The sequence below is a fragment of the Zea mays genome, chromosome 4 (genome assembly GCF_902167145.1).
Source record: "Zea mays cultivar B73 chromosome 4, Zm-B73-REFERENCE-NAM-5.0, whole genome shotgun sequence".
In the NCBI taxonomy this organism is placed as follows: domain Eukaryota; kingdom Viridiplantae; phylum Streptophyta; class Magnoliopsida; order Poales; family Poaceae; genus Zea; species Zea mays.
The window spans coordinates 234,121,192-234,136,291 of record NC_050099.1 but is presented as its reverse complement, the minus strand read 5'-3'; the positions used below and the strand labels follow the sequence as shown (position 1 = coordinate 234,136,291).

The 15,100-nt window shown below is 43.9% G+C and overlaps 1 protein-coding gene across 2 annotated transcripts; it reads left to right on the top strand.

Moving 5' to 3' along the window:
* The first annotated feature begins 5,200 nt into the window (after positions 1-5,200).
* Positions 5,201-6,379, top strand: LOC100277448 (uncharacterized). Of its 2 annotated transcripts, none has more exons than XM_023302186.1 (2): positions 5,201-5,348; positions 5,663-6,379. In XM_023302186.1, the coding sequence occupies exon 2, from the start codon at positions 5,680-5,682 to the stop codon at positions 6,031-6,033; it is 354 nt and encodes a 117-aa protein (XP_023157954.1). In that variant the 5' UTR covers positions 5,201-5,348; positions 5,663-5,679; the 3' UTR covers positions 6,034-6,379.
* The last annotated feature ends 8,721 nt before the right edge of the window (positions 6,380-15,100 follow it).

Genomic DNA, 15,100 nt, shown 5'->3' with positions numbered 1-15,100 from the left:
ACAAGCAGAGGCAACACAACCAAACAGGAAAATGATGACCAACCCTGAGTACAAAAAGTAAAGGAACACCTCCAGCTATCAAAATTTTAAAGCAATGTGAAACCCTCAAAGAAACAGGACAACACTCAAGCTTTTTTAGAACTAAGGGAATTGTTTATCGTCAGTTCATTTTTTTTCTAAAAGACAAGACAATCAGATGAAATAAGCAAAGCACGCGATAGGAAAATTCAAAGCACGTGTATAGCATTTTGGTTGAGAATTTCAAGATGGTGTATGAATTCAGCTCAGGTTGTCTACTTCAACATTAGTTTGCACTGTCCAGAAAAAAGAACAACAACAAGATTGGCATAATACTATGGCCACCAGAATTAGAGTTGTCTTTTAAAGCTAATTTTGTTCATGCCAAAGATTTCTTTGTTAGCTTGTGAATTTATACTTGGACACTGGACTGGACTTTGGTCGGCGCCGACAATATCACGCTAACTCTGAAGACACCAAAATTGTTAGCTCCTCCCCTCATTCAACACAATGTCTGCTTCAAAATGGTTATGCGTATGTCGAAGAAAAGTCTAGGAGTTGACAAAATAATACCATGGGATGCTGGTTATATCACCTAACTCAAGCCATGTATCAAGGCTACAAGTTACATAAAACGTGCTTATATTTAGATGGTTGGAACCCCACACTCTATAGGCTTCCCGAAACAATAGAAAAGGTGGTTGCCGAGAGATTTAAATATCTAAAGTGTCCCCTCTCTCTCCTGAGAGTATCAAAATATAATACGCCTTATGTTTTCAATTATTTATTGATATTAAAATACCTGTTTATTGTGATGGCACACAAATTATTCGACGTCATACAAACTATTCGTGAGATATTGAGTTTATGAGTAATTTCTCATGTCAAAACCAATGCAGACCACTTGATCACCCTTCCTGCAAAAACATAAATGGGAAATATTTTAGTGCCAAACACGATATGTTTAGTTCCATGTGTTGGACTTTAAACCGTGTTCTCAATCTATGTGAAGGAAGTGTACCTCTATGTGCCAAACACGACGTGGTTTAGTTCCATGTGTTTGCACTTGAGTTCCTGAGCACAGTTTCAGGAAAAAAACCAAGACAATCCACTCTGATCGTTGTTGCCTACTATGAAAAAGTAAATGGCCAATGTTTTAGTGCCAAACATAATGCGCTTTAGTTCCATCTGAAAGGGAATTAGGCTTTCACCGAGTTCCTAAATAGTTTTGGTGGTTGAATCGCCCAACACAAAACAAATTGGACTAACTAGTTTGCTCTAGATTATATGTTCTACAGGTGCCAAAGGTTCATCTATAACTATACTAAATCGACTGTCCGGAATACCGTAGATTATTCCGGACAGGAGAAGCTTTTTGGAAAAACAGGCCAAGCGCGGACCGTCCGGGCCTTTGCGGCGGACCGTCCGCGACACGAGGATGCCCCTCGGACAGAACCAATGCAAAAATACAAGTATCCACTACAGACTGTCCGGAGGAAAAGCAAAGACCGTCCGAGCCCTTGCGCGGACCGTCCGGCCTCAGGCGCGGACCGTCCGGTAGGTAAGAAACTGAAAAACCCGAAGGTAACGGGTTCGGAGAAATGAATTATAGGGGCCTCGCGGACCGTCCGGGGTGCACGACCGGACCGTCCGCGACTGGCTCAGTCTGACATCTGACGACGCATTAAATGCAATATAGCCGTTGATATAGCCGTTACTGCTGACCGTTGCATTTTCAGCCGTTGATCTATAGGGGCGGACCGTCCGGACCTGGCTCGCGGACCGTCCGCGCTCGGCAGAATGGCCCAACGGCTAGGAAGTGGTTGGGGGCTATAAATACCACCCCAACCACCTCCATTCATATCATCCAAGCATTCCAACCTTCAACATTCAATACAAGAGCTAGCAATCCATTCCAAGACACATTCAAAGCCTCCATCTCTCCAAGTTTCACAATTGAGAAAAGAGATCATTATTGATTAGTGGCTTGAGAGAGAAAGTGATCCGTGTGTTATTTGTCGCTCTTGTCGCTTGGCTTTTGCAATCGTGCTTTCTTGATTCTTTCATTGCAATCAAACTCACTTGTAATTGAGGCAAGAGACACCAATCTTGTGGTGATCCTTGTAGGAACTTTGTGTTCCAAGTGATTGAGAAAAGAAAGCTCACTCGGTCCGAGGGATCGTTTGAGAGAGGGAAGGGTTGAAAGAGACCCGGCCTTTGTGGCCTCCTCAACGGGGAGTAGGTTTGCAAGAACCGAACCTCGGTAAAACAAATCTCCGTGTCTCACTTGCTCATTCGCTTGGGATTTGTTTTGCGCCCTCTCTCGCGGACTCGTTTCTTTATTACTAACGCTAACCCGGCTTGTAGTTGTGTTTATATTTGTAAATTTCAGTTTCGCCCTATTCACCCCCCCTCTAGGCGACTTTCACCATCAGCGTCGAATTTAAAAGGTGCTTGCTGGAATATATTAACAGCTATGAAGACATACTCTGCACATGTATGCTAAGTATCGATAAGGAAAATATAGGGAAAATGGGTGATACGATCTGCAAGCAAGACGAATCTGTTGGTGGAGTGAAAGGTAATTATTTATTTATTGGGTAGGGTTGTTTTGGACAAGTATATATAGTACCTTTGTATTATGGCCCAGTCTTACTGCTACTGATGATTATACCTACTGAATGAATGATTAGGCTCTGCTCAAGGATCTTGAAAATCCAGTCAAGATCAAAGCAAGAAGAACTCGGCTGCTGTTACAATATCCTGAAAGTAGCAACACAATAAAATCAACCATGATCAGGAATGGAGCATCCGGGTGAGCAAACATAGCATAGTTGCATACATACAAAAACATCAAACATATACACAGTGTTGGAAAACCTTTTGTAAATAAAATGTGCTGAAGATAAACATTAAAATAATTCACATCAGATACTACTTGAATCACACACATAAAACAAACATGGCTAAAATTATAGCATCAAGCCATCCATAGTCAGCTACATATTTTACCTGGATTTTCATGAGCTGCACGATTATCTTATGAAACACCAGCATCCTCTCACAGTATTTATTATACAACGAATCAAGTGGGAAGTCGCCGCTAATGCCCGCCTCCAGCCATGCTACAATTGTATGCCAGAATCTACTACCAAGCATATAAGAGAACATCTACATTTCATAGTAAACACAACCATCTGACATCAAAGAAAGAACTGTACTCCATTGCAGTCAGCGACATCCCATCCAAGAGAAACTGGGTCTGCACTGGCATAATCGGCGGTGTTTGCTCCGGCGGCGTGGGTTTCCCATCTTTAGGGATTTTCGTCAAGAATACTGGATCCGACGGGATGGTCTGTGTTGGCATCATCGACTAACCTTGATGTGCCCGAGGACGATAGGAGATGTTTGCAGCGCCACTGATGGCTCTCCTGTCGAGCAGCTCCGAGTATGCAGTGGCAGGCATACCGAATCTAATGGGATGATCTACGTTGGCATCACCAGCTGTGCAGCTGACCTTGTTGTGCCTGAGGACAATAAGAGATGTTTGCAGCACCACCGACGGCGACGCCCGTCTCGTGCCGCCCTCGGCCTCCAGTGACGCCGCACCGGTGCCGGGCCAGAGGCTCGCGCGGCGCGGATGCCTCATCGGCGAGGGACAAGTTAGTGCCTCAGCGTTGGTGGATGGGCTTGCCTGTCGAGGGCGACGACAGGAGGGACATGCGAGGTGAGTGAGGGGCGCGGCGGGACGGCGCCGAGGCCGGGGGCGGCCAAGGCGAGGGACGCCGAGGATGGAACGTGGGGGGAACAGCGAGGTTTCTGGACGGGGTGTGGCGGCCGTGGCGCGGGCATCTCGCGGACGTGATTTCCGCGGGGATGAGGATCGCGAGGCGGGGGCATAGCACACCAGGTGATGGCGTGGTCATGGCGGGCCATCGTGCTGGCATCGCCGGCGGTTAGGGTTTGAGCTTGCTTCCCGACCGATGGTGGTGGCGTGTGGGGCGGGGTACGGGGAGGCGAGGGCGAGGGTATGTCGGCGTGGGGCTATGGGGCCAGGTGAGCGTGGGTTGGGGAAGGAATGCAGAGCAGGGAGGGAAAGGCGACAGGGAAGAAGGGAACACAACGACGCCGGACCGCTCGGGGGTGGAGGCGAGGGCACCATGGCACCGGGGGGAGGGGCTGCGGGCATCACGCCGGGGGAGGGGGAGGGGGCGCGGCCATCGCGGCGTCGGGGAGGAGGGACAATCGCGGCGCTGACACGGGATCTGCGCGCTTGGGACTGGAGAGGATCGCGGAGGGGAGAGAGGGCAGAACCGTGCACCACATGGATGTGTACGTCTACACTACTGTCTTAAAAAGTAGTATAGATATATGAAGGGTTTTGGTCGAGTTAGATTAGGATAAATGTTATTCAATTTTCGGAATTTCCGAAATTGAACATTAAAATAATTCCAGATTTAGCATAAGGCAACGAAAAATGCTCAAGAATCTCAAAAAAAAAATCTAAAACTTTCTAGAGAAATTTTGGGAGATGAGAAACTCAAATATAATATTTGGAGTTCAAGAAAAATCATTTGAGTCTATCTCAAACATTAGTATACGCTCACAGATAAAAGAAGGAACAATTGGATCTATACCATTAAAAGATCCAAACTTTAGATATATACCATGGACCCCACATGTCATTGACTCATGTGGACCCACATGTAAGTGAGATAGTAATGGTATGGATCCAAAGTGGTGATCTTTTAATGGTATGGATCCAAATTTCCCATAAAAGAAATAAGGTACTGAAAAAAAACAACTGGTAAGATTTTAGAGATAAGGTTGATGCACAATGAACACAAGAAACAATTTAGAGCGTAGGAAGAAGATTTTAGACAAGTTCCAAGAGAGATGAATAAAAATTAATTACGAACACATTTAAAAACTTTACTCCCTCGCAACACGAAACAACACAAAGCAAACATCACGCTACCATAAGGTCATTGGTTTAATTTAGAAAAAGGTTTTTTAAATAGTTTGCTATAACTACTCCGTGGAAACTTTCAAACAAATCTTGAGAAGTTCGTATAAATATAAAAAAACGCGTACTGCCCTGTCGGATCCCGACCCCCTCCTTGCATTGACTTGAGACTTGGTCTACAACCAATAGAGAGAGAGAGTACGACCAAACGGAGGCTTCTTCGTTCTCGCTTCACTCGAAGCTATATAATACCACCAAGCTAAGCACGTACCATCCTAAGGTTGAGAGCAGAGTACCATCGTCAATCGACTGGTTTAATTCGTGCTAAGCAGCACACGTCTCCCTCTTCTGAAAGAAGCTGCAGGTAACTAGACAAAACTTGGATCTGTAAACTTTGTGATTCATTATGCATGCGGGGTGTTTAATTTGCAAGAAGATCAAAACAATCTCTTTGCCGAGCGTCAGAAGGTTTACCGATTGTTTTCTGGGTTTTGTCGAGTAACTGAAGCACTCGACAGTCGGCAAAACAACTGTGTCCGGTAGTGATATACAAGATCAGACAATTATATTTTTTTCTCTTCTTGTTATTAGATAGTGCCTATTTAGTTTCTGCAGATTAAGAGATGTCATCTCTAGTTCAACTCATACTCATATAAGTGGCCTGCTGTAATAATGAAGCAGGTTTTCGCCGGACCATGGCTGGAAGAGGAGGAAATGGCGTTCCGGCCGAACAGGAGTTCCCAGGCTGGAGCGTCGCCAAAGCCCAGGAAGATCCACACCCACCTGTGCGGCATGTGCACGCTGCTAGAGGTCTCCCTGCGCAAGCTCGGCATAAAAACGAGGAAGGGCCGGCGCATTTCATCCCTGGCATCTCCAACTCCATGCCTAGCCATCATCATCAATTTCCGGGGGCGCAGTGGAGCAAGAATCCTACGCCGCATGTCCCCTCTCCAGTGGAATTCATCATAGAGGCGTTTCAGCACCAAAAGGATGAGCTGAAGGAAAAGGCGCGCCAAAAGTTGATTCGCTTATCCGGCGGGGGGAACTAGACAAAGAAGAGAAAGGATGCATGGGGATGAACAATCTACAGCAGCGCTATAGTTGTCTGGACATCAGCATAGAGAGGTGCAGATGACACATACAACATCGACTATATATATATTAATTTATGCTGCACGCGCGACTCGTGAGTCTTTAGTTTGATTTGTTGAATAAATGTAATGAGAGCTAGTACGTCGTCTCTACTATACATGCATATGCTGGCCAATCCACAGGATGGTACTAGTCCTCCATAGTAAACAACAGAACCCAACTGGTTCAAATTGTATTCGGTTCTGTCTGTAAAATCTGATTCTATTCACCGCTAGCAATCACATGGAGCATGTTCATCACAAAGTTCATCGATCCGACGTCCGATTCACACAAGCCAACCATAACATCAACCATATATATAAAAGTTCAACACAGGAAGGCTACTAAATGCTGTGGGTTTTTGTTGTTAAGTTCATACTTAATTTATACTAGTTCAATCATTCTTCTATATCGGTTTCACCTCGTCTGCCATGCATGAGTCAGCTAGGTTATCTCTATATTGTAATGATAACGATAATGATAGAAAAGACATTTAATCTCAGCCCTGAGTGTACGCGCAGGTTACATGTACCAGCTCACTCCGTTCCAACCACTCTATATTACAAGCCATTTCAATTTTCTTGAAGAATCAAAGCATGTCAGGTTTAACAAATTTTGTATAGTAAAATAATAATATTTAGAATACCAAACAAGCTGTACTATCAGTTTCTTCATTAATTATATTACGATAGTACCAGGTTTTTAAGTCGTCCGACTAATCATGATTAGTTGGTCGTATCGTTTTCTTAAAATCGATATATAATTTAATACAACTTGGCCGACTTAAGGCCGAATCGTCCACCTAATCGTCCGATGACTCAAAAAGGCTAGAGCTTCCGCATTCAGCCAACCCATCATGCATGGTGTTTCGGTGGACCGGTCCACTTCCAACCCATCTTCATTGACTACATATACATGGACAAGTCACTTTCTTCATTATAATTAGTTTTTTTGTGCAATCCATACATTTTTTCATACAAAAACATGATGAGTCGGTCAGTCCCATTTGACCCCCACGACATTTACTACTTTGCACCTAAGTTCGGGAGCTTGAGTTTTAGATTCTAAATGTCTAGGGTTTGTTCGACCGCAAGACTTGTCACTACATCCTCATCTGAGGCCCTCTAGAGAGACAAAGATGCCCCTAACTCTATGGTGGTTGGAGGTGATGCCCCTATTTCAGAAGTTATGAGGGCATTGGCACAACCGAAGCAGAAAGAAGGTATTGAAGATGTAGTGGAGAATGCTTCTGATGCTGAGGCAGAATATGAAGGCCGACCCATGAAGCCAAGTTACATCGATATCGATTGATCTATTATGAAGCCCCATGACTTGAAGATTATGAAAAACTTATCTATGTCGACGACGATGACAAGATCCACTTTGCTGGTGAGGAAACAACTCCTGAGCTAAAGTACGGCAAAATTGTCATCTTCAAGAGCTTCTTCCGAGCACGGCTTCGGCTACCGATGATGTCTAGGATGATCGCTGAAGTTTAAATAAATATGAGATTTATATGCATCAACTGATATCGAACGCCATTGTTTGGCTTTGTGTTTTCATATGGGCCATGCAGAGCCAAGGTGTTCACACAGACGCTGAAGCGTTTTGCAGAGTACACGAATTGCACTATCAGACAAAGGCCAAGCCTTAGGGCAAGTTACATAGCATCATTGGGTTTTTTCATCTTCACCTATTGCAAGGGCTCAAAATTTCCTATGTTGGTCTACCAGACGAAGTGACAAGCGACTAAATGAAAGAGTGGTTCTATGTTCAAGCAGATACAAGGAAAAGAGAAAAATTTAATGCTATCATGATGAGTCTGTTGAAGGTGAGCTTTGGCCTAAAGCGACCGCTATGCAAGATGAGTTGGACTACTAAAGAATCCTTTGGCACATACAATTCTATGGTTGATAAGATTGGGACTCGGGACTTGGTCCAAGAATTTCTTACGTAGAAGGTGTTCCTCACACATACTGGGTAGACAATGTCGAAGCTACCGAAGCCAAAGAAGGAAAACAAGGAAGTAGAGCCTAACACGCTTATAACACTACCTTATATGTTTATAGAACAACCTATGTTCAAACGCCCATGCGCAGGGTGGTTGGAGGCTATTGAAGAAATGTGCAATGAGATTGTCAGGAACTATCTTGTTAAGGAAGACAAAGTGATGACCGTGTCCTTCAGAACCGACGAGAAGAAAAGGCTTAATAGAGTTCTGAATGCTCTAGGGTTCGATTACCTAGATTACCCGATGCTGGCCAAGGATGTCAAAGCTAGGGTAAAAAGGAAAAGAATTGACAGTGTAATGGCAAGGGCAGTCTCTAGGGGGTTAAAGCTAAAAGACAATGAGTAAATGTTGACAAGGAGCCAAAGGTGATAGAAGGTGGTGATGAAGGGAATTCTTACTCAAAGCGGCAACTCCTGCGAAGGTTATCCAGAAGGAGCAAAGAAAAGAAACTCTAAGAAGTGCCTCGGCTTCGTCTCATGGAGCTACATAGATACTAGAGGTAATGACTCAATCCTTGCCTTTCACAGCTTTGAGTCCATTGGGATCAGATCTGACTAGCATGTTACTGACTATGAAGGGAAAAAATGAAGAGGAAGCTGCGGTTAAGACTTTAGCTCCTGTGGCGCCAAGAGGTATGCCTCCATCTAAGAAAGGCCTTCGAATAAAATCACTCATCTAGACAGTTTTTGGAACCCCATCATCTGAGGAGGGCAACGAGAGCCCAAGCCTAAGGCTGGATGTCGAAGGGATTGCTGGCACACCTTTGCCAAAAATGAAAAAGGCTCCTGAGCCTAAGAAAGCAGTTAAAGAACCACCGAAGGCCATAGAGCTAGGAGTCAAAGCAATATCTCCTTCTGAAAGGGAATCAAGAGAAGAGATTGATTTTTATATTCGACACATTGCCGATGGGGAGCTTAACGTTGAGGTTGTGGCCAATATGAAGGATCACACCGAAGCCTCGGGTATCCTGCTAGGGCAACTATCTTCGCGCTGAAGCGATCGTGATGATCTGGTATGCCTACCCAACTTGGAGGAGGCAACCATAGTGAAGAATGTGATTTGCAACATTGGCTTTCCAAAGCTTGAGCCTGAGCTCTACATGTTGAAAAAACATAAGATTTCCCAATGCTTAGCTTATACAAGTATTAAGGTAAAAAGTCTTATTGTTTGATTTTGTTTGTCTTTCTCTTTTTTTACAAAGGTATAACATGTTGAGAGACATTTAGTTATTGATAAATCTATAGGGCTTAATATTGAGCAAGGCTCTAAGAATGCAACAGGATTTAGAGGACATGGAGAGCAAAGCTGCTATATCCGAGATGCAAACTAAAGTCGAAAACTTTGACAAACTTGCGACAAAAAATATAGCCAAATTATGCTGTTGAATAGGGCCTTAGTCAAAGTTCAAAAGGAAAATCAAGACATGGAGAAAGAAAATGAGCAACATACACAAGAGATTCAAGAACGAGACAAAGTATTCCGATAGTTGAAGGCCAAAATAAAGAAAGAGAAGGATAAGTAGAACATTGAAATTCCCTAGGTTTACCTTCAACTTGATGGCCTAAAAACATTCTGAGCATAAGGATCAAGAATGTGAAGCTAACGAATTCATTGAAGGAGCTTTGGGAACACTACTTGGACATGGCGTCCCAATGTTGCCCGCGCTTGAAAGCGATATTTTCCTCTATTGGTGCAACTTAGGGAGAAAGTGCCTACACTATTGGGGACGTTGCTATATCTACCACTCTTAAGATTCCACATTTATATTGCTTCCTTTAGTTGTAATTTACCTTTCCTAGCTTAGATCATAGGCTTGTTGATAGTATTGGAATCTAGGTTGCATAACTCCGTTTAATGATAGAGATAGCAACACTTGGACAAAACCTTAGTTGCACTAGCTTGTTTGGTTATCCGGATAAGATTTGTTTGAGTGATTAATTAGAGGCCTAGATTAGTGCAAGAAATAGAAGTCCCAATTCACTCCCTCTTAGACGTCCACGTTCCTTTCAGAAGGTGATAGATGTTGTGTATATGATATGTCTCTTTGAAGATATTATGAAAGTGCCCTTGCTGATTTCTATATAGGTAATGTGTTCCAATAAGGGTAATGATGTAATTTTATATGAAGGTGTGTGCCGTTGTATCTTATAAACATATGAATAGTGCCCATGTCCAAACACTCTCCTCCGACGAGACTCGCAAGCGTCTTGTCTTTCCACTTTCAGAGTGCTATGACTTTGAAGTAGGAGTGGGCAAAATACCCAATACCTAAACCGTGAACCCGAATTACGCGAACCCAAATCCGAAATCCCCAACCACTGTAGATATTCCCCGAACCCACCTCCAGAGTACATCGGCGGGAATCTCACAAGTTCGTTCATCCACCCCTGAACCGGCTCATCTGGAGCAATATAAAGCAGGGTGTAGGCCCCATTCCTTCCTCGCTTCGGCCCCCATAGCTCGAAACTGTCTGCCACCATCGCCTAGGTGAGGGTGTGTCGAGGAGGAGGGTTGCCGTCGCGACAACTCTCGGAGCACGTCGGAGTCGATCCCTCGAGACCAACCTGGGAAGCTCGCGGGCCCTCTAGGAGATCTCTTAGGTTCGTGCCAACCAAAAAGGGAGCCGCGCGCATCAGTAATTGCATGTCGGAGGTGCTTCGGTGCTGCATGCCGCCACGCAGCGTCGCCGGGCTTCACCGTCGCCGAATCCGAAGTATGTGGCCTCCCCAGTAGTTCGTCGTTGTCCGCTTGTCGCGCTGAGCCTTTCGGAGTGGCGGTTAGTGCACGTGGGCGCCGGGCCGTGGTGTGCCGGCGGGAGCTCCGCCATGGGCGCAAACTGCGCCGCTGCGTTTTGGCGCAGGTCTAGGTTGGTGTCGGCCGTCCGTTCGATCGCCAAGTAATGGCTGGGATTAAGCTAGTGTACCCCTTCGACGAGATTCGATCTTGACCATCGATCACATAATCTACGCGTGAGATTAGACCTCGGGTCGCTGGGCTCACATCCGTGGATTGGGGATCGGATGACCCGTGTTTGGTACCGGTTCAATCTCGGCTAGATCTAACCACGACCATTTGATCGGATCGAATGGAGAGGGGTATTGGAGGGATCTCGCCCTCAGATCTTGATCTGACGGTCGGTATAGCATACCGGTTCATTACAGCGAAGATCTAATCCTAACCAATGACTAGTGATCCAACGGCCTTGGATTCGTGCTTACCCCTTCGGCTCGGCACTATCGCAAAAGAGCCCATGGGTTCTAGGGAAACCAACCCGTCGTCCGGTCAGTTTAAGAGTTATTTAAAATAGGTCCTAAAAATTTACATCAAACACCCTGGATTCTTAAATAATGTCATCCACGGTCCAGATACCTGATTTTTATATAACTTAAAGTCTGGAAATTGATTTTTATGAATAAAAATAACTCAATGAACTTAGAAAACCCATAACTAAATCATTTTAACTCTGATTTGACCCGTTCGAATTGTGTTAGATTCATAATAATATTACCTATACAGCATACCACTATTTTTTTATCATATCACATACTTTGGTAATTAGATATTTATTTATGTATAGTAGATTAATCTAACCAATCAAGGTAATAAAGGTAATATGTTTATAATTATAATTTGAAGAGAATATGATCTCTAAATAAGGGATGACATACATTGAAGTCAATATTTAATGTATATCTCACATGATTTATAAAATCAATCCAGGACCTAGCACTAATTATTTAATCATGTAGACCTTTCGAAAACCATATCTTCTTAACCGTAACTCCGATTTTAGTAGTTCTCGAGCCTGCATTCTTGTAGCAGCACATAGAATATTTTACGTTGTTTGTTCTCATGTTTGGTGTACTGTTGTTTTTATATGCTCCTTGTATATTTTTATGTATTGCTACGAATAGCGGTGAGGTCACGAGAATCTAAAGACCAACTTGGTACATGGGATCTCGAGTCTAAGACAAGTTGTGCCCTTGATCACTTTTATCTACCTAATAATGTTCTAGTTAATCACTGTGACATGCTCAGGTTAATTTTGATGGGACCTAATAGCTATCCCTAGTATTGTTGTCCCACACATTGCAAACAAAAGAACTATTGGGTAGATTTGCTATTGCTCTACTTGGTTTTGGGAGATTAATGTTATATTATGATCAAGTTCCAATTTTGTTTGTGACGTAACCTCCCAAGTCATTAGACCCACCTACAGTTGTCCTTGTCCAACGAACCTTGAACAACCCTATAGATGCACATAATCACTCGACAAGTACGGTATCTGTATCCTTTTCCTCGCCCAAGAGCGTTTCAGCCGTCACATAGATATTACAACACATCGGAGGAACGAATAAGCGGAAGCAAATTACAATAACTAAATTTACATTCATCAAAATATAGAGAGAGTGTTATTATTACATTACCAGGTTATAAGAGTGCATAGATTAATAAGATTACAGACTTGGGAGGCAAAAACCCCTCCCACATAAAAGTATATTGTTTTTCAAGTGGGAGGCCAACATCCTCCAGTGGCTTCACTGCTGAGGTTCTTCTTTGGGCACCACCTTAGTGCGAAAACAGCAAAAGTCTGTTGTTTCCTCACCTACAACAACATGGGTTCGAAAACCCTGAGTACGAAGTGTACTTTCACAAGTCTTACCCGTCAAAATAAAAGACTCTCAAGGACATGCTGGCTTAAGGGAGTCACGGTGAGGCTGATCAAGTAGCAAAGACTCTATTTGCAAAAATGCTTACTAAAAGTGGATCCTTAAAAATCCAGTTTTATTAGCAAGTTAAGTCATTACCTGAATCTAGAGTTCCTTGTACCCTAGTTCAAGCGCTTGACCTATACTAGCCGTCTTTTATCAACCCTTTTTGTTCACTGGAATGCTACGTGTAAGTCAGTGACCAAGTCTTCATGTCCGAGAAGTAATGGCGATCCGTATCGATTAATATTTAGCTGAGGATCTCCAATCACACGACATATGTAGCACTTAACCCTTGCATATGTCGACTTGCCACCGGGTTTCTTAAGACCAGACCGGGTTCACGCCAACCGAGAGCATAGATACACCACCGTCCAGCCTCTTGCCACGGAGGGTACATGATACTCTCACCATCTCTCCACTCCCATTGCGTGTTGGCCTTTCTGGTATTAGTCTGCCCGAGGCAAAGCTTACCCATGATGAGGCATGTGGCCAGTTAAAGTGTCCTCGGTCAGCAGGCCCACATCGACACGGTCCTTAAGCGACTCAGACAGAGACACTACACCGAGACTTTCTTCTCGTGCAAGTCACCCGCCCGGTCTCAGCTTTATCATTTCAAACCCAAAGTTCGATACCTGGCAAAGGTACATCTTTTCCGATGTTGAACCCATCACGGCCATGATGGATCCACCATCAAGTTTTATTTTTGAAAACATCCCATCCACTATGAAGCATCACCTTTTGTTTTAAAACAAAACATTTGTTTTTCTAAAGCAGGACTAAGCATCAGAAAACCTTTTAATAAAACAGGTAATCAAGGAATGGTAAAAAGTCCCAAGTAAGGAAATGCAGCAATTGGTTTAGCACACAACTCCTATCACCTAATGCATCATATAAGGTGATAAATATTTAAAACACCAAGGAGGTGGCAAATTCACTGGGGCTTGCCTTGTGTTGTAGGAGAGTCGGGCTCTGTTCCACAAATATCAAAATAGAAACCGTTCCCGGCAGGTGGATTTTCTATCGATGGAGGAGTCTCCTCTTCTTTAACAGTTATTTCTTCCTCGTTCTCTATACATAACCATATATAACCATGAATGCTCATGTAATGTTTATGAAAATGCAATAATAGAAAGGATACACCAAGTTGTATCTTGAATACAACTTTCCTTCACGGTGCATGAGGGAAACTAGGGTTTTCGGAGTCAGTACTTCATTTTCATAAGGCAGATACTACCTAGGAGACTAGGGTTTTGGGTTTGGGAATCAAACAATGTCCAAAACAAGTCAAACTTCACTCATGGGGTCTAAACATCATATTAGGCTTATCCAAAAAGTTTGGTGATTTTTAGAGTTATTAAATAATTTCTAAAATTCCAAGAGACTGGGTTTGAGCTTTCTTAAATACTACATAATTCCTAGTTTGGACTAAAAATCTTGGAACTATTTTTATTCAATACTAGAGAAATTTAGGAGTGCAACAAAATTGGTCTCATATTTTTATCTTTTTTCTATAATTTTCATGGATTTCCTAAGTCTGGCAGCAAAAAGAAAAAGAGAAAGCACAAACAGTAACAGGCTCAATCTAGCCCGAGCCAGCCCACGACAGGCGAAACGCGTCCACGTGCGTCCGCCTGTTTCCAGGTTTGTACAGAGGACCCAGGCCATTTGAAAAACTGGTTAATAGTCCTGCGTACTATTTCTATGTGTCACTGACATTTGCGCCGAGGCCCCTCACTTTCTATTCTTTCGCGAATTGAGGTCCCCCGTGGACGGCGGAGCAGCGGCTCCGGCGAGCCTATACCGACTGGAAAACGCAATGACCGGTGCTCCGGTGTGACTAACACCTAATTCTACCCTTAATGATCATAATCCCTCAATTAATTGCAAAGCTCTAGCTCCTAATCTCTCTGTCCATGGTGGCGATGGAAACCGGAGATAACTCAACGTGTTCTGGGTGATTCAAGATGGTCTAGTTCAAATGGATGGTTCTGTGAGCAACAGGGGACATGATGGAAGCTAGAACTTCAATTAAAGAGGCTCGAGCTAACCTGCAATGGGCTGGCTACGACGCGGTGGTTCACGGCATGCGGAAAACCAATTTGGGGAGAGAGAGAAATTGGAGCTCTCTGGTGGCTAATCGGAGGTAGGAGCGGGTGCTCTGGCTTTGTGATTACCTAACGGAGCTGATGGCACACTTAATTTATAGGGCCCGAGGGCGGTGGCTCTTCAATTTGGAATGGCACGCTGGCGACCGGAGAGGGG

Bases quoted from the DNA above. Each gene is read 5' to 3' on its own strand.
- LOC100277448 (XM_023302186.1), top strand. From the start codon at position 5,680: ATGGCTGGAAGAGGAGGAAATGGCGTTCCGGCCGAACAGGAGTTCCCA.